At 51.9% G+C, this 18,373-nt stretch overlaps 1 protein-coding gene across 2 annotated transcripts in view; it reads right to left on the bottom strand.

Moving 5' to 3' along the window:
• Window positions 1–18,373, bottom strand: part of RAB11FIP4 (RAB11 family interacting protein 4) — a 132,018-nt gene that overhangs the window by 40,509 nt on the left and 73,136 nt on the right. Inside the window, exon 1 of one of the 2 annotated variants that reach the window (XM_066263285.1) lies at window positions 7,651–7,918. The exons of the other annotated variant lie outside the window; for it this stretch is intronic. Coding sequence (XP_066119382.1) covers window positions 7,651–7,680 — 30 coding nt within the window. The 5' untranslated portion in view covers window positions 7,681–7,918. Of the gene's footprint in view, window positions 1–7,650; window positions 7,919–18,373 lie in introns of those variants that run through there. 2 annotated transcript variants of the gene reach the window in all.

Raw genomic sequence — 18,373 nt, 5'->3', positions numbered from 1 at the left:
AACACATACCAATTTGAGATGTTAAATGTGAAAAAACTGTATCTTAGAATCTATAAAATATGGTGTGAGTATAAGTGGGGATGCGGGGTGGGGACTCAGTCACAGCTCCTTAGACGGCGTGTGTGCACTGAGAGGTGGATAATAACTCCATGTACATACACACAAGTGCACACACACAGAGGGGCTATATGCAAGACCTTTCTTTGCTGATAACTGACGCGATCTTGCAGATAATCACACAGCAGCGTGTTAGCCAGACCTGCCTTGTGGACAAGAACCCACCCTTTGCCAGGAGACCATCAATCCAAGGTTACTTAGGCAGAGGCTGTCCTGACCCCCACGCTCCACTGAGGAAAGCAGTCCGGCTAGATGAACAGGTAGGCAGTCACCCCATGGTCACCTTTCTGTCCGGCTCCTCTCCATGTCTCCCGGGGCCTGCGGCTAGCTAGAGCCACAGCGCTTGAATGAGGCAGACAGTGTGGGCTGGCAGACGGGCAGCACTGCTCCAAGCTGGCTTTCCAGCTGGGCATAGGTGGACGGGCAGGGTGGCGATGAAGGGGAGCAGGACAGAGGTGCAGCCGCCCTCCGCTTGGCAGGCAGCCTCTAGGAGGAAGGACCAGATGCAGCCCCACACCAAGCCCTGGGGAGATGGCTGTCACCTCGGAATGTGCTCTGCATCTCATTCACATTGCCACACGGGCACCAGCCGCCCAGGCCCCCGACTCTGCATCTGCAGAGGGGGAGCTGGTTTACTGAAGCACACAGCAGCTGCGGAAGTGGAGTTTTGCTCCTCCTGTAACGGCCCCCAGGTAGAGAAGGCTTTGCCCTGCCACCTTCCTGTTTCAGGTTGACATCCTCCCTGCAAGAAGTTCTGTTAGGTGCTAGGTTATTTAGTCACAAGAATCAAACCAGTAGAAGCTTGCAAGAACGAAAAATAATAGCTCACACATACACCAGACACTGTTTTAAGTGCTTTTCAAACATTTACATATTTGATCCACACAACAACCACAGGAAGGAGGTGCTAACTAACATCATCATCATTTCACAGATGAGGAAATCGAGGCATTGAGAAGGTAAATAATTTCTCTAAGATTCCACAAAGAGCAATTGGTGGAGCTGGGATTTGAACCCAGATGCCTGCGTGCAAGCTCTTGGGCACTACATTATCCTGTCTCTCCAGCTACCTGACCAACCATCAGGGCCCAAGAGAGCAAGTGTCAAACTCACTCTAGCAGTTTAGGTCACAGTGACTCATTTTATCTTTACCAGCACCCAATGAGGTAGATTCTGTTATCAATCCCATTGTAAGATGGAGAAACTAAGGCTCAGAAAGGTGAGGTAGCTTGCCCCAAGGCCCACAACTAGCAAGCAGCAGAGCCAAGATCTAGACCCATGTATTTTCTGTCTCCAATTTTTGTTCTGCTTAAACAGGCACTGAGCATGAGATGAAGGCACCTGCGTTTTGAGGTAGGTATTTCTCCCAGGAAGGCCAGTGATCGGAAGGACAAATCTGCTCCAGCTCTCCTATCCTTAGAGGGAGACGGAAGTCCAGAGGTAAAGAGTAGACCCCAAGTCCACTGCAGACAGCACGAGCCACATGAAACGTGGCTTCCCTTTTTATGGTAATAGGCTTGCAGAGTGAGAGTGGGGGTGACAAAAAATGACTCAAGAATAAGAGAGCTCCCACCCACTCTCCTACACTCAAGTTCTGTTTAGGTCTTCCTCTTTCTCATGCCCTAAAAGAGAAAGCTCCTAGGAGCAGAGCCACAGATATTAATGATAATAGCTACAGAGCTTTTGTTTTCTTTCAAATCATGTTTACATTGTAAAAAAAAGAACCTACTTCTCTGGGAAGATGAAGCACGTTGAATCAATTAAAATTATACCCAACAGTCAGAAAATTTCCCATTTCTTGAAAGAAGTCAAGAAGTAGGGTTAGAAACACTGGTGTTACTAGTACTGGTCTGCTAGACAGCGCTGGGGTCAGAGGTCACCTGGACTCCACGCTGCTTCCTCAGACCTCCACGCGTCACTCCTAGGATGCACACGGTTCTGGGTGCCTACTTTCTCCTTCCTCTACACACACACACTCTCGGGGTCTAGGCTGGACAGAGACCCCTCAGGAGAGAGAGACCCGGACACAGAACTGCCCCGCCAACTGCCCATGAGTAGAGGGTGGGAGAAGAAAAGCCCGGCACCCTGGGGCCCAAGAAGGAGATGAGGAAACAGAGCCCTAGGGGAGCTGGGCCAGAGGCTGCCAGCTACTCTGTGGGTCTCATGTGCTGAACTTGCTGCAGCCCAGGCAACACTGACGGTGGGGCAGGGAGTTTGCGCCAGCAGTGCTCCGCCAGCTTAGTGCACAGCACCTGGCTGGGCTTCGCTGCCGTTGATTTGTGTGGTGGAAATAACAGTCTGGCAGGAACTGTTTTCACACTCATGTGGACAGGCTTATCTGATCTGACCCAGGCTGAGGGCAGGGAAGTCCACAGCAGCAATGACCACACACTGACACCTCTCCCAAGAAATGCCTTAATGCCCAAACCCCTCAACAGTAACAGTCTGAAGTGGGCAGAGCAATGAAATGCATTTTGTGCCAATGGATTTCTAGAATCAACTATACATACGTCCTCCTGGGATTCTGGGCTGTGTCTTGGCCACATCAAGAGCCTGCTCCCCACACCCCCAATTTCTAACAGCCTTCCTTTGCAATCACAGCAGCCTGCCTGCAGTTCTGTGGGCACATCTCACCAGCCATGGTCCCACCTTAGGGCCTTTACATTTGCTGTTCCTTCTGCCTGTACCTCTTTGGTCAAGGTGCCACCACCTTCTCAGCAAGGACTCCCCTGCCCACTCCATTTAAAAACACAATATGGGCCCTGGCCGGTTGGCTTAGCGGTAGAGCGTCGGCCTAGCGTGCGGAGGACCCGGGTTCGATTCCCGGCCAGGGCACACAGGAGAAGCGCCCATTTGCTTCTCCACCCCTCCGCCGCGCTTTCCTCTCTCTCTCTTCCCCTCCCACAGCCAAGGCTCCACTGGAGCAAAGATGGCCCGGGCGCTGGGGATGGCTCCTTGGCCTCTGCCCCAGGCGCTAGAGTGGCTCTGGTCGCAATATGGCGACGCCCAGGATGGGCAGAGCATCGCCCCCTGGTGGGCAGAGCGTCGCCCCTGGTGGGCGTGCCAGGTGGATCCCGGTCGGGCGCATGCGGGAGTCTGTCTGACTGTCTCTCCCTGTTTCCAGCTTCAGAAAAATGAAAAAAAAAAAACAAAACAAAAAACAAACAAACAAAAAAAAAAACACAATATGGCCTGGGCCCTGGCCGGTTGGCTCAGTGGTAGAGCGTCAGCCTGGCGTGCAGGAGTCCCAGGTTCGATTCCCGGCCAGGGCACACAGGAGAAGCGCCCATCTGCTTCTCCACCCCTCCCCCTCTCTCCTTCCTCTCTGTCTCTCTCTTCACCTCCCACAGCCAAGGCTCCATTGGAGCAAAGTTGGCCCGGGCGCTGAGGATGGCTCTATGGCCTCTGCCTCAGGAGCTAGAATGGCTCTGGTCTCAACAGAGCGACACCCCGGATGGGCAGAGCATTGCCCCCTGGTGGGCATGCCGGGTGGATCCTGGTCGGGCGCATGCGGGAGTCTGTCTAACTGCCTCCCTGTTTCCAACTTCAGAAAAATACAAAAAAAAAAAAAAAAAAAAAGACTGAATAAAACACAATATGGCCTGGCCTGTGGTGGCACAGTGGATGAAGTGTCGACCTGGAATGCTAAGGTCACTGGTTCTAACCCTGGGCTTGCCCAGTCAAGGCACACATATGGGAGTTGATGCTTCCTGCTCCTCCCCCCTCTCTCCTTTCTCTCTCTCTCTCTCCTAAAAAATGAATAATAATAATAATAAAAAACCTTTAAAATCACAGTATGTTGCTCAGCACGCCTCAGCGCCCTGCTTCCTCTCCCACCATCCCACACACTGCTGGTGTACCTGTCTGCCTGGGCCTCTGCCATCACGGCAGCTCCATGAAGGCACTGCTGTCTGTCGTTCACCGTAGCACCTCCAGTGCTCAGCATCGAATCTAGCACAAATTAGATGCTCAAATATCTATTGGATTAAAAAAACTGCCTGCGTTGGGCATGTGGTGGGTAGGGGCTGGGCAAACAGAAATGGGGAAGGGTCTGTGCCCTGGAATGCCATCTGATGGAGAAGACTGCCACAGCACATCCAGGGGAGATAATGACACAATGTCCAGTAAGATACAAGGCGGGCCTGCCAAGTCAACGTGCCTGTCCCGTGGTGCCCTGCCAGTGGGGCAGAACCATCCTTTCATCCAGCAGGAAGACCAGCAGTCGGAAGACCTGTGTATTCCTCCTCATTTGAGAGGGCAGTAATTTAATGCCCAGTTACTGACTCTAGAGCCAACAGAGTGGACCTGGAGGAAAACAAAAGCCCAGCCCCGGATTCTGAACACCTGGCCAGGTCAAGGCATTAGGCCCCTCTATCAATAGCAGGCAGCAGATAGACTAGATAAAGATGCTTCCTTTTCAAAATGCAAGGAGTGCTACCCCAGGGTCAGAGGGTGGGCATCCTTCATTCCGGCTATCCCTCCCCTGGCCAAGGCCTTCAGTCCCTGAGATGCCTGCCTTCCAGAATTGCTCTCCTGTTACTTTATGGGGAGCCTCTCCCACCCCCTTCACCTCCTCCCTACCCACACCTAAAACACATCAAGGGAGGTGAAATCCTCAAAGCAGAATCAATTGTGAAATAGCTCTTGGCATAACAGGCCACATCAGAGGAGGAACTGCAGCCCTTGGGAAGGAAGTTTCTAGTGACTTTGGTGGTGGTGGTGGGGGGTGTATGGGGTTGCAGAACGAGCTGTGAGGGTCCCTGGTAAACAGCCAAAGAGAAAGCCCTGGGTGTGGGGGCAGCTGGTTTCACCAGGAGGGGAGAGAATTAGGGGCAAGTCTGCTTTAGGGAAGGGCACAACTGCTCTGAAGAGAGGGAAAGTGGGAGCAAAAGGACAGGCGTTCTCAAGCTGCAGCCCGGAGCCTCCCCAGAACAGGCTGCTCCAGGTCCCCTAATTTCTTCTCCTCTTTCTTCCCCCACTTGACTAAAAGTCCTTTCCATGAATAGAATCCAGGCAGTCTCTCCTACTGATCTTCCTCCGGTCAAAGGTCACACCTCCCAGCCTGCTCACCTGGCCTGGCTAATTTAGTCCCTCCCTAGGCAGTCTTATCTCACATGCTGTCCTTAGTCATCCACCCCACCCCCTCCACTAAAGCCCAGGGTCCCCAAAACTACAAAGCTGTTCCCCAGTAAGCATTTGCCCAAGCTGTGCTACTTGCTACTCAAGTCCCAAGTTCATTGGGTTCTCTCACTCCCCCAGACCACACATGGGGGACCTCACAGAGACCTCAGAAGACAACCCAGATCAACTTGCCCAACTGCTCAGAGGAGTAAGGCAGGGAGTAATTCGACTCAAGTTTGCATCTCCCAACGCCTACATACATCTGAAGGGCAGGGAAACTGCTGGTATAATAGCCCCTGGACACATAATTAGCACTTCAGGGGTGTCAGCTTAGCATTTTAAGGCTTGGGGCCAGTCTATCTGCGTAAGCTGGTACTGGAGAGGTGGCAAGACCCTGGTCACTGGTAGTGACTCACAGCACTCCTCCAAGACTGAGTAAAATGGTTACAGGGAGGGAGGGAGACAGCGATCCCTACTGCAGAGGTCTGAGAGGCACAAGATTGGTAACCCTGCCCACTTTAAGATTCCTTTTTCCATAACCTGGTGTAAAACCAGGAGGCATGGCCAGGGTCACTATCACAGCAGCCTTCTGGCCTATGCAGGTTCGCATTGGATTCGGACAGTCGGCAAAGAAACAGCGGAGCCAAAAACTGGTGGGCCATAGTCTTTAATTCTAGCTTTGCACCCGGCGGGCAAGTAAAAATACACACTGGGCTCCAAAACCCAGTCACATTCAGTGCTCACAAAGCTACTGACTTATCCGAGTTTCCTAGAATCAAAGGTTTCTAGCTCACCAGACTTATTCACCTGTTCCCCATCTCCTTCCTTATCTCAGATACAAACTCTACACAAACTGGCATCTCACTCAGCACTCCGCCATCTTGGCTGCTTCTCCTGGCCTACTCCACGTGGCCTCCTTCTGCTGCTGGCTCTACTCTCTCCTCTAATCATTCCAGGAACCAAGAGAGCCAAGTCCCGTTCTGCCCCCATTTTATAGTGTAGCTTCACAACCTTTAATCCAATATATAAAATAGGGTAGTCTCTAATACAAAGTCACTTCTGAGGCATGATTGGATTGTACCACCCTACAGCAAAAAGGGTAGGAAAGGCTCAATCCCAAAACCAAGCCCCAGGCTACAAGGATTCCACCTGCCTTTAGCCCACCCCAACACACATTAATATCACCTGGGCGACGGCCTCCTCGTGTTATCTTTAACAAAGTGAGCATAATACATTTTATCTGCCCAACACCTGGCACCACTGTAACCATATTTCACCAGGGTGAGGACCAGGGGATGCTCCAGAGAGGATATGCCTGCCCCACCCCCATCCCAGGATCTCAAGCGATTAGCAGCTGCCTCCAGGAAGGGTGGGCAATGATTTGGTAGATCTCCAGAAAATAGCCCAGGGGTTTGCCACACCAGGACTCGGAGGCTGAGCGCAGGAAGGTGACCTAGAAAGAAGTCAGTAAAGCAACACTGACATGTCCCTCAGGGCCAAGTGATGTGTCGCATCCAGCCATCTGTGGAAGAGCAAGGATAGGGAGAAGTGGAACTGGGGAAAGAGGTACACTGGTGGGTGTACAGGGATAAAAGGGAAAAAAAGTCCGGGGCTAAATAGAGACCAGGTTCCCACAGCACAGACACGGTTCTTCAGAGGCTGCTCCGCCGAGATGCCTGTCGCCCGCAGAAAAGCGGCTGTGGCAACAGCAACTAACGCCGGGACGGACCCACTCTTGGGGCGCGAAGGGGTAGGTGTCAAGCTACCTCCTGCTTCGGCAGTATTGCCGCTGGGAAGCAGTAGGGCCCTGTCCCCAAACCCATAACTAGGCTGGCCCTCCCCAGTGCGCGGCAGAACCCTTCAGAGAAATTAGGTGAGAAAGGAAAACAGTCTTGGTGCAGCCGCCAAGCGCTGCGGAAAAACTTCGCTCGCGCACAGCCCGCTTCGAGACTCGGCCGGGACAGGAGCAGAGGTGCGACAACACCGGTCTGGAGAGGGCAGGCGCGCTGGGAATGGGGGTAGAGAGGGTCCTAAAGGAGGCGTCTGGACAAACAAGCTCCCTTCACAGGCAACTACATCTTCCTAAAACAACTTTTTAAAACTGCGTCTAAAAGAGAAGCGGCCACCTCTCTCCGCGCCCCGAAGTCAGTCCTGCCAACCCTGGCACCTGAGTGCAGGCAGAGGCCCCGGAGTGGGCAGCGGTTTCTCTGCCGTGGCCTAGCGGGCCGGGATGCAGGTAACCTGACCTCCCCAGTCAAAGCCGAGAGGGCGGACACCACGGGGCAGGAGCTGAGCCCAGGCTGCGAGCGAAGTTCCGCGCTCCGGCAACTTCCCTGGCCCCAGGGCCGACGGGCCCGGTCAGGTGCGCGTCGCCAGAGCCCAGCGAGCCCGACACCCTCGGCTGCCGCTTACCTGGCCCCCGGGGATCGGCGAGGTGCGCATCCCCTGCCCAGCCGCGTGTCGGTGCGCTGCAGAACAGCGAAAAGCAGGCAGACACCGACGGGACGTGGCGGGCAGCGCGGAGAGGGCAAGAACAGCCCACGCACCGCCGCAGCAGTTCTCACGGTTCGGCACTAGTCCGAGGCGCCGGCCCCGCCCCCACCCGCGCCGGTTGCCGGGAGACCCGCGTGGGCCGAAGGGTTCTTTGTATCAAAGCTGCCGTGACATCACCAGGCGCCCGGGATCGGAGATCGAAGGGGCGGGGCCCGAGGCCGAGGGCGGGGCCTGAGGAGGCGGAAGCGCAGCCTGAGAACCCGAGCCACAGGGGCGGGCCCAGGTAGTCCCGCCCCCTAAGGTAGGGGCAGGTGGCTGGAGTGTCGCCGACCAATGGCCGCGAGGCGGGCCCAGGCAACACCCCTCCCAGGGCACGCCTCGGTAGGTGGAGCTCGCTTGGGACTTCTGGAACCCGCGCCGCAAGGTTACTGCCTCCTGGGTTTGGGCCACCCGGGCCCTGGTTTTGCGGAAGACGGACTTTGTAAACATGCGTCTGCCTGGCGGGCTCTGTCACCACCTCTGTCCATTCCAGTTCACTCTGTGAGATATTAGCCAGAGCTTCCGGGCTCACGTTTGCTAACCTGAACCAAGACCTGTCAACCCCTCGCCGTCACTCCTACCACCACTGCCACCAGCCTGAGTCGGGTGGCTCCTAAATTGATTCTCATCCTGAATCCCACAACCGTCCCAATTTTGTTGTGTAAAGTCAAAGCCGTGTTTATAACCAGCCCAGTAATACAAGGAACAGAGACAACAAGAACTAAAACTAAAAAGAGAAGGACCCTTTCTGTTGAATCCTAATAATAGAATTTAAATCTAAAACCTGCGCTTCTCATAACTCCACTATGCTCTGGATTAAAAGAAAGCAAAGAAGCAAAGCAGTAAATACAGGATGGGGCAATGTAGGTTAACAGTTGTTCATTTGGAAAATAATACAATAATTAATAAATAATACAAGAATAAACTGGTTTTTGTACTTACAAGTGTAAGCCTACTTTTGCCCCACCCTGTATTGTAAATGTGGTTTCCTTTGACTTGAGACTACACTGTGTAACTGCACTGGGGGAAGCAGATTTATCTTCCTAATTGTCTGGCTAAGGCGGACATGAACCCACCTTTGCCTTCCCTGAGCTCCCACTGACCAACAAGGTAGCACTTTGGTGTGGCCAAGGCTTGTCACCAGGTGGGTGCTGTCAGCAGCGCGCGCACACAGACACACACACACACACACACACACACACACACAGCTTTTTCAGCCCTTTCTCTCTAGCTCTTTCCTCTCAACTTCCTTCTCCCCCAATATCTCTCCTGCAAATAAATTTCCAGTTGCCTCTTTGTTTGACAGGATCTGTGTCTAAGGCAAAGCATTGCACTGGGGCTCCCAGACTTGCTGGGCACTCTCCAAAAAGAATGGCATTGGCCCGAGGGAAACCTCTTAGCTGGAGCTGTAGGGGAAAGGTGGAAACTCCACTGCCACTGCTTACACCTTGCAGTACAGAGATCTATGTGTGGAGGACACAGACCATTCGTGTCCACCCCCACAGTCCCTAACACACAGGTGCACTGTGAGCACTGGCTTTGGACTCATACAGACCTACTTGCCAGCTGTGAGTCCTGGGACAAGTTATGTAACCCGAGGCTTGGTGTCTTCATCTGAAAAATAGGAATGGCAGCAGTCTGCCTCATGGGTTGTGCTCCCTGCACAGTGGGTACACTTAATTTAAGGCACTCACCAAAGGCATGGTACAGGAATGGGCCCATGCACTCTGGGCCTGCTCTCCCTGTCGTCCCAGCTCTGCCCGAGACCTTAGCACTGCCACCTCTGTGAGGTCTAAGGGTATGGCTAAGTCTAGGGATTCTATCTCAGTTTTCCTCCTTCCTTTTTGAGGCTCATGTTGCTCCTAAGGACTACAAGGCTCCAGAAAGCAGGTCACATGACAGAATCACCCAGCACTGAAGAAGAGTAGCAGAAACCTAAGGTGATCATTGCTTCTCTGGGTCCAGGCAATTGTCCCAGCAAAGGTCAATGGAGAAAATCAGACTTGTCAAGTCCCCTCCCTGCCCCACCCCAAAGATAGCCTGATTGACACTTTCAAGAGCTCTATGGAGGAGGTGGTACTAGTGGTCCCCTTTTTCCCCCAAAAAAGTGGTGGGGGGGAGCATTTCCAGGTATTTGTTATGAAAAGCAGCATGACAAAGAGTTTGAAGCTTGCCCAGTTCTACAGTTTAAAGTGGGGAAGTCATTTAATGTTTCAAAGCCTCAGTTTTCATCTCTATAAAATGAAAACAATCTTTCCTCTTCCAGTTGTGAGGTTGAAATGAAATGATATAGTAAGTGTCCAGTACAATGCCTCCCATGCTGCAGGCTCTGGATAACTAGTAGCTCCTAGGTATTGCCAGCAGCATGAATGAGCCCCAGTCTGGCTCAGTGATTAGGTGCATAAGCTCCTGAGCCAGAGCTGAGGATCCTATCTAGGCTTCACCCCGTGTAGCTGGATGACCCAAGGCAAATTTAATTCCCAGTGTCTCAATTTTGTCACCTGTAAACTGGAGATAACAGTAGTATGCATTTTAGGAATATTATGAGGATCAAAATAATAGTGACCCCCCCAAAAAAATACTTAGCACAGGACCTGGCACATAACAGGTGCTCAATAAACAGTGGCCATTATCAATCACCATATTGCAAGAGGCTGGGAAGAACTGAGGTGAGGGTTAACACCTGAAGTGGCTTGTGGGAGTATTTAGGATATTGGCTTTTGGAGAAGCCCTGACATCTTTTACAGGATTCAGGGAAGCAGTGATCATTTTTTTGCTTTGTGTTTTGGGGGGTTGGCTGACTGTCTGAAATGGAAGGTGGGAACTGCAAGCTTCAGCCTAGGCCAGGGCTGTCCTGTGTTCACATGGGGGCTTGGAGGGAGTTATTAGGAAATACAGTTCAGCTTCCCGAGCACGGCCCCACCCATGAGCCTGAGGGCAAGTGGCTCTTGAGTTAGCTTCCCTGGTCCCTTAGCATAGATGTGTTTTACATGTCATGGAATCAAATCATGTTATCCTAGGAGGACTCTCTAGACAAATATTTAAAGAACTCTTCCCATTTTGTGGATGGAAAGACAGGATCTGAGAAGGCTGAGAACTTTTCCAAAGCCACACAATAAGAGATCAGACAAGCAGGGACTGAAACTCAGGCTCCTGACTACCAGTGCAGGTTCTTCTCCTTCCCACTTGCCTGGGATGCTTTACTGATGAGGTAAGATAGGCAGGGTTTGGGGGAGTGGTGGAGAGTGGGCTCCTTCACAGAGCCTTGCCTTTTCAGGAGAAAGAACCATCTCATTAGAAACAGAAACCCGCCTGACCAGTCAGTGGTGCAGTGGATAGAACGTCAGACTGGGATGCAGAGGACCCAGGTTCGAAACCCTGAGGTAGCCGGCTTGAGCACAAGCTTATCCAACTTGAGCGCAGGCTCACCAGCTTGAGTGCAGGGTCCTTTGTTTGAGCGTGGGATCACAGACATGACTCCATGGTCACTGGCTTGAGCCCAAAGGTCGCTGGCTTGAGCAGGGGGTCACTTGCTCTGCTGTAGCACCTGGTCAAGGCTCATGTGAGAAAGCAATCAATGAACAACTGAGGTGCTCCAACCCCAAAAACTGATGCTTCTCATCTCTCTCCCTTTCTGCCTGTCTTTCCCTATCTGTCCCTCTTTGTTCCTCTCACTAAAACAACAACAAATCCAGAAACCCTCTCCCAGGGAATGTACCCAAGGATAATTTTCAGAGTGGAAATCACTCTGATTAATTCTTTTTACATTATAAAACTGACTCTGCATTGTCATATGAGAATACTCCCATGATGTTGAATGCCAATGCCAGAGAGAAGCAGATAGAATGTTGACAAGCAGGAGTTACTATCCTCTAGAAACTGATGGGGGCAGAAAAGATGTGGTCACTTGGGTGATCCAGGTGAAGGAAGAGAATAGTAAGTCCTCTCTGTACCATCGCTACCTACCTATGTCTATTTATTTCCTGCTGTCACCATGCAGGAGTTAGCTCCACATCAGATAGAATAAAGAGGCAGCATTCTGTACATGTGCCATATGGAAGGATCGGCTAAGCATATATGGCATCATAGTGACAGGAAAAGTACTCCCTGATCATTACAGAAGTATTGACATTAGCCAAGCCACTGATGCCAACCAACATTAGCCAACTGAACAAACACAAAAGAGCTGCACAAATCATACCAGAACTGAAGGAAAAAGCATCAGGGCCCTGCCTGGCCGGGTGGCTCGTTGGGTTTGATCCCTGGTCAGGGCACATACAGGAATAGATTAATGTTTCTGTATCTATCTCTCTCTCTCTCTCTCTCTCTCCCCTCCCCCCTCCTCTCTCTCATAAAAATCAATCAACAAATTTTAAAAATAGACATATTTTTAAAAAGAGCATTAGTTCCCATGGTTCTCAAGCTGGGTTTTGGGGGTTCTGTGGGGGATCCTGTAAAAGGGAGGAGGCGCTCTAGGTAAGCAATAGGTCCACTTTGGTCTGAGTTACATGTACACTTCCTGTGAACAAAGTATTTACGTAAGATTTCATGTGAATAAAAAGTTCTGTGGCTTTAAAGGTGTTTCAAATAACTGGTCTAGGATAACCATTCCTTTCCCAAACTGGGAGGGGCGTCAGGGGCCAGAACGGCTTCTCACCTCACAGTGGCAGTCAGTTCGCGGCAGAGCCAGGAGGGCCAAGCCTCATGACTCTCTCTCTAGTGCTCTCCAAGACAGACACCAGTCATCAGCCGGGACTGTCCACATCAGTCACACGTCATCAGCCAGGACTGTCCACATCAGTCACACGCTGTCACACACTGGACATTATTTCTGCCCAGCCACCATGTCATCAGCTACTGCTCTTGGTGCGGGAGAGCCCTCCAGGTAGCTGGCTCGGACTGCTGCAAACACCATCTGAGCACCTCCCATTTAGAGGACCCCTGACTCCACAGTCAAAGCATCAGGCCTGAACGTTAAGCCTTAGCTTCCCACCCCAGAGGACAGATTCAGCCTTTGATGGCTTAAGCAGTGGCTTCAGAAAGGGAAATAAGTGCTAAGGACCTAGGCAGGTCCCTGGGATTGCAGAGGCTTCCTGGTCCCGAGGGAAAGTCGTTCCCAATCTCTCACTTAGAAGAAAATGGGAGAGACGCCTGAATCCCAGAAGCCTCCCACTCCAGCGGGAGCTTATCCACAGGCCCTGCAGGGGGCCTGGGAAGGGGAGGCCATCCGGACCACTCCTTCCTCTGGAAAGCTGTGAGACTGACCACACATTGCTAAGGCCCCGTTCCAGTCTAAAGCCCCGCGCTAGCCCAGGAACAGATCTTGGATTCAGGTACACTTTCTGAAAATGTGAACCTCTTTCCATTAGCAAGCACCTCAGGGTGGTTGACTGTCCTCTGGCCAGGATGCCTTCAGCAGTCTGCCCTCACGGTGTCTGGAGGGACACCATGCAGACGGGGTGGTACCGGGTCTCACCGACTCTGGCCCCAGACTGAATGTTCAGAGGACACACTCTATTTTTGTCAACTTGTGCACACAGGAACAATGGATTTTCTTACTCATGCCAACCCAACAAGAGGGAAAATGGGGAGAACCCTGGCATTTCCTATGACTCATTCAATCTTCTGAGAGGAGGAGGGAGCAGGCAAGGAAGATGTCGCACCAGTCTTTGGACTTGAACTGGGTGAGGGCAAGGAAAAACTCCTTCTTCCTTTACTCTCCATAAAGTCATGTGACTGCAACACCAGGAGAGTATAAACCACTCTCCTTTCCTACAAACAGTGCCCCACACTCGCCACCTCCCAGACCACCAGGCAGCCTGCGTCTCAGGGTTTTAGGAGTGGGTGGTAAAGCTGTCGTTCCTAAATTGCACTGCACACTAGGCTCACTCAGGGAACTAAAAAAATGTCAATGCGCAGGTCATACCCAAACGTTGAGGGTGGCAGCCACGTGTTAGCTGTTTTGGAAGATTCCCAGGTGATTCCAATGCAATAAATATGGGGAAATTCTTTGCTAAAGGCTTGCTGACTATAGTGGGAGTTGGAGCAATTACAGGTGAAGGCATCCTTCCTTCATTCATTCATTCACAAATATTTAATGAAGATCTTTTTATGTGCCAGACCCTGTTCAAGGTATTGGAGATACCTTGATCAATACAGAGCTGTTATCAATACAGTCTCATGGAGCTTACATTCTGATGGGAGAAATCAGACAATGAACAAACAAGTGAATGATAAACATGACACCTGCTATGAAGAAAACCAAACCAGGGCAGGCGACAGAGAAAGTTTGGTGGCAGAGGTCTATTTTCACCCTGGATTTAGGCACTGATTTTTGCTCCAAGAAAGGGTAGCTGTGCCTCTCTCCCTACTGTCCCAGACTTTATCCCACTTTCTGGCTAAAACAGCCTCCCGCCTGTCACAGGGCCCTGCTGCATACCTCCTGTCCTTAGATTTCTTCAGGGCCTGGCATCCTCTGCACACATCGCTTTTGACTCCTCCTCCTCCCCTCTGTCAGCAACAACATCGGACCCAGGGCCTGGGCAAGGTGAATGACCTACCAAGAATCACTAGACCTACCGCACGGAGGGATGTTAGTCTAGGGGGGTGCATGGGAGGTCAGATGGAACAGTGGAGACAACCCCAAACTCAGGGTCAGAGGACCAGGTCTCACTCTGTCACTTATTGGCAAAGGGCCAGTCATTTCACTTCTCCAAGCCTCAGTTTTCCTTTTCAGTCAAATGGAAAAACTCTGACCAACTCTATAAGACCAGGATCAATCAGCATTAAAAGAGAAAATGTCAAAGACTTTTGGAAAGTGTTTTGCAAATATGAGAGCTTTTTAGAAATTATCATCTAGGCCTACACAGACATGAAATCACAGTGCATTAAAGCTGGCAAAGACCCTGTTTTCCAGGTGGGAAACTGAGGTCTGGAGAGCGGAGACGATGTGCCCACAGTCACAAAGCTTGTTAATGGCAGAGGATCCACACTGACCCCAGAAAGGAGGAGAGGTTGGGAGTAGACTGAGGATGCTCTTTCAATATCAAGCTTTTTATCTCCTCTGTCCACTAAGCAAACTCCTATTCATCCTTCAAAATCCCACTCAGATGTGACCTACCAGGTACAGAAAGCCTTCTCCTCGTAGCGCCACTGAACATCTAGGGCATATGCAGGAAGCAGGTGCCCTTCCAGTCATCAGCACGTGTGCACACATATGTACTGGGTATGTAGACTCACCAATGAGACCCCACACTTGAGGTGTTGGGGTCCAAACGCTGCCTCAGCTTCCCTATCAGCTGCATCCTCAAGCTGCAGTTTCTATGTACTGGTAAATGGGTCAGAGAGGGTTGTGGGGTCTGCACCCAGCTCTTCTCACTTTAACACCGCCCCCCAGCTCTTTCTTCAACCCCGCAGCTTGGCAGTTGGGCTGTGCTCTCTGCTGGGTCACCCAAGCACTCTCCAGAGCCGCCCTGGAAAGCAGCCCTGCCCACCACCTGCCCTCAGGAGCTCTCCGAAAGGCTGAGGCCCTCTGAGCCCCACTCACCCTGGTTCCTGCCCCTTCCTCATGTCCTGTGACTGTATCCTCATTCTCAGCCTATAATTGGGACCTATTTCAAGGGTTACTCCAGGGTGGTGGTCACTAATCTCAGAAATTTACCCTCCTCCTGAGAAGAGAATAACATTTAGACAAGGATGGTAGTGGATGAAGACAACTTCACATCTTATTTCAGGTCAGAAGGACATACACCGAAGGGCTTGTAAGTCTACTTTAAAAGCAAACACAGTCCCCTCCCACCCCACCCCTACAACTGCATCTGAAATTATCGTATAGACGTGGAATTAAAAAATATACAAAACCCATAACAAATTAGCCACCCCATAAATGACAGAAGTAGGGCTGTGGGCTCTGCAGTGTGAGAAGGCAGTGAGGGAGGCTTGGGGAGACAGCAGCCTGGTCCTGAAGGTGTTTCCCTGAGGGCCCAGGGCCAACAGCTCACTTGGACCCACCCAGGATGGGCCAGGCTGTCCATGAATAAACAGGCAGCCACAGCAGCAGACTGGATGGGCTCATCGGGAGCCTGGAGCTAGCCTCCCGTCTCAGGCACACACACACCTCCTTTGTGGCTCCCCTTCCAGGGCAGGGCTTGGCAAAGGGAAACCATGGGCGCCTGGCCCCATAACACTGAGCCAGTGTTCCTCCCACTTAGGGAAAACCACATACCAGCAAGCTTCTATGGCCACAGACCGGGCAGACTAAAGGAGCTGCTGTGTTCAGGTAGACACTGGAGACGCCCCAAGCCCAGAGGAGGCTAGTGTGTGCGTGTGTGTGTGTGTGGGGGGGGGGGAGCTGCTCTCCGGGTGCCTTAAAAAAGAAACCTTTCTTCCAGGCCAGGCCCCCAGCCGTCCCACTAGACCACAAGGCCACATTCACGGGAGTGAAGTGCTTCCGTGCCCAGCCAGCCCAGGTTTGAGGCCAGCTCTGCCACTTACTCCCCATAGCTTGCATATAGTCAATTCTCGTTCCATGCAACAGAATCAGTCAATACTGAACAATTGCTCCTAGGGGTTATGTTCCTACAAGCCTCTGATTACAACATTTTTAGCAACCAATCAATACAAAGCTTTGCTTTATGTGTGTTTGTTTAAAGACACCTTATTTAATACATGTTGTTGATTCGTGAACATTGAACTTAGCTGGCAGCCCTATCACGATGCCTAAACAAAGTTTATCCAACACATATTTTCTCCATAAGGCCCAGCACAGCCCTCCTGCACTTAGGAACACTAGGCAGCACTTCAGCACCACACTTGGTGAATTAACACAATGAAATCACCAACAAAAAGCCCCCAAATGCAAAAAACTAAAAAGGCACGTTTACAGTACGAGCAGAAAGGAGGAGGAGTAACATCTTGTTCAACCTCAGCGGGCTGACTCAAATTGTCAACACTCTGAGCATGTCCACAAATAATTATGAAAACGCTGCCAGTATTGATTGGGGGAGGGTGTAATGGGGGGTCTCATCTAGCTCGGGGCTTTAAATCCCATCAAATGCGAATGTCCTCAGCCTGGACCTCTCTCCTAACCTCCAGACTTCTTTATCCAATTGCCTGTGGAGGAAGGTGATTGGGGAGTGTTTTAGGGATCGAGCCCATGAGGCGTGAGGGGAGCAGGATGGGGCTGGGAGAGAACTGGAATGCGATGCCACGAGGCCTCAGCGGGGCCCACAGGTGAGCCAGGAGAGCCCTCAGAGTTGTCCCAAAAAGAGGCAAGGGGGCCAAACCCTGTATCCCCACACGGACCAGTTGTGGGATAAAGGCTGCCCATAGGAATGGTCTGTAACCTCGGGCCAGACAGCACCCTGTCCCCTGGGGAGGGTCAGCTGCAGTGGCACTTTCTACAGGTGAGAGAATGAGGGCCTCGGACCTACAGCACGTCTGGACGTGGTGCACCCACAGCACGTGGTGTCTTCACCTCCACCTCAGTAGGCCTCTCAGGCAACACAACCACCACGGAACTGCAAACTTTCCCTCCGAACGCGCTACCTTCCTTGGTACCCGCCCCCTGGCCCAGCCAATGGCACTGACACTCACCCAGGGGCTCAGATGAGAAGCTGGACTATCCTTTATGATGCTCTGTCCTCTAGCTGACGTGGGCATGCCGAGTCAGCTCCAGCCAAGCACGTTTCCTCTCCCCCCTCCCCCACCTGTCACCATCCTCGACCAAGCTGCCACCAACTCTTTCCTAGATGAATGCACAGCCACCTAACTGCCTATCCTGATTCACACTCACACACAGACACATGCACACACAGCCTAGGGATCTCTTTAAAACACCAAGCAGATCATGTGACTTCCCAGCTGAGAACCTTTACCTGGTCCCTGACTCCCAGGAGAAGTCCCAGACCCCGCCCCCGCGCTCTCAGGCACGCCTGCCCAGGTCCTCCTCCATGTCCCCCCTCTCTGTCCCTCACCAGCCACAGTGGCCTTCTTGCCGTCTCTCAAACCAACCACACACTTCCACACCTCAGAGCCTTTACACTTTCCTGCTTTGGGCCCATCGCACCCTCACCTGCCTCTATCCCCACCCCCACCCTTACTATCATGCTCTCAGATTCACTCAGCTTAGCCCTGGCAGGATAGCTCAGTTAGTTAGAGTGTTGCCCCAGTACACAGAGGTTGCGGGTTCAATTCCCAGTCAGGGCGCATACAGGGACAGACTAATCTCTCTGTCTGTCTCTCTCTCTCTCTCCCTTGCTCTCCCTCTAAAATCAATTTATAAAAAAGAGAGTCACTGCTTTACTTCATCCAAAGCCACTCTCTCCGTCTGTATTTGCATTACTGACTCATTTTCCTGTCTCTGGTTTGCCTTCCCCCTTTGAGGAACCCCTTTGAGGAACCTGACCCTGTCTCCTATGGGCAGTTGGATCTGTGGTGCTCCACAAGTGACTGTTGCATGAGTGTGTGGAAGAGCCCTTCTGTGACCTGAGCTTCGTCCTGGGGTGGGTGTGAGAACTGGCAATGAAGACTGATGGGCACTTTTATAGCGACTACCATGACTCAGCTGTCAAGGGCCCCGCGTAGCAGGATCCCCAGACCAGAC

This window comes from Saccopteryx bilineata, chromosome 2, assembly GCF_036850765.1.
Source record: "Saccopteryx bilineata isolate mSacBil1 chromosome 2, mSacBil1_pri_phased_curated, whole genome shotgun sequence".
In the NCBI taxonomy this organism is placed as follows: domain Eukaryota; kingdom Metazoa; phylum Chordata; class Mammalia; order Chiroptera; family Emballonuridae; genus Saccopteryx; species Saccopteryx bilineata.
The sequence above is the reverse complement of the archived record's forward strand: the minus strand, read 5'-3'. Positions and strand labels throughout refer to the sequence as shown.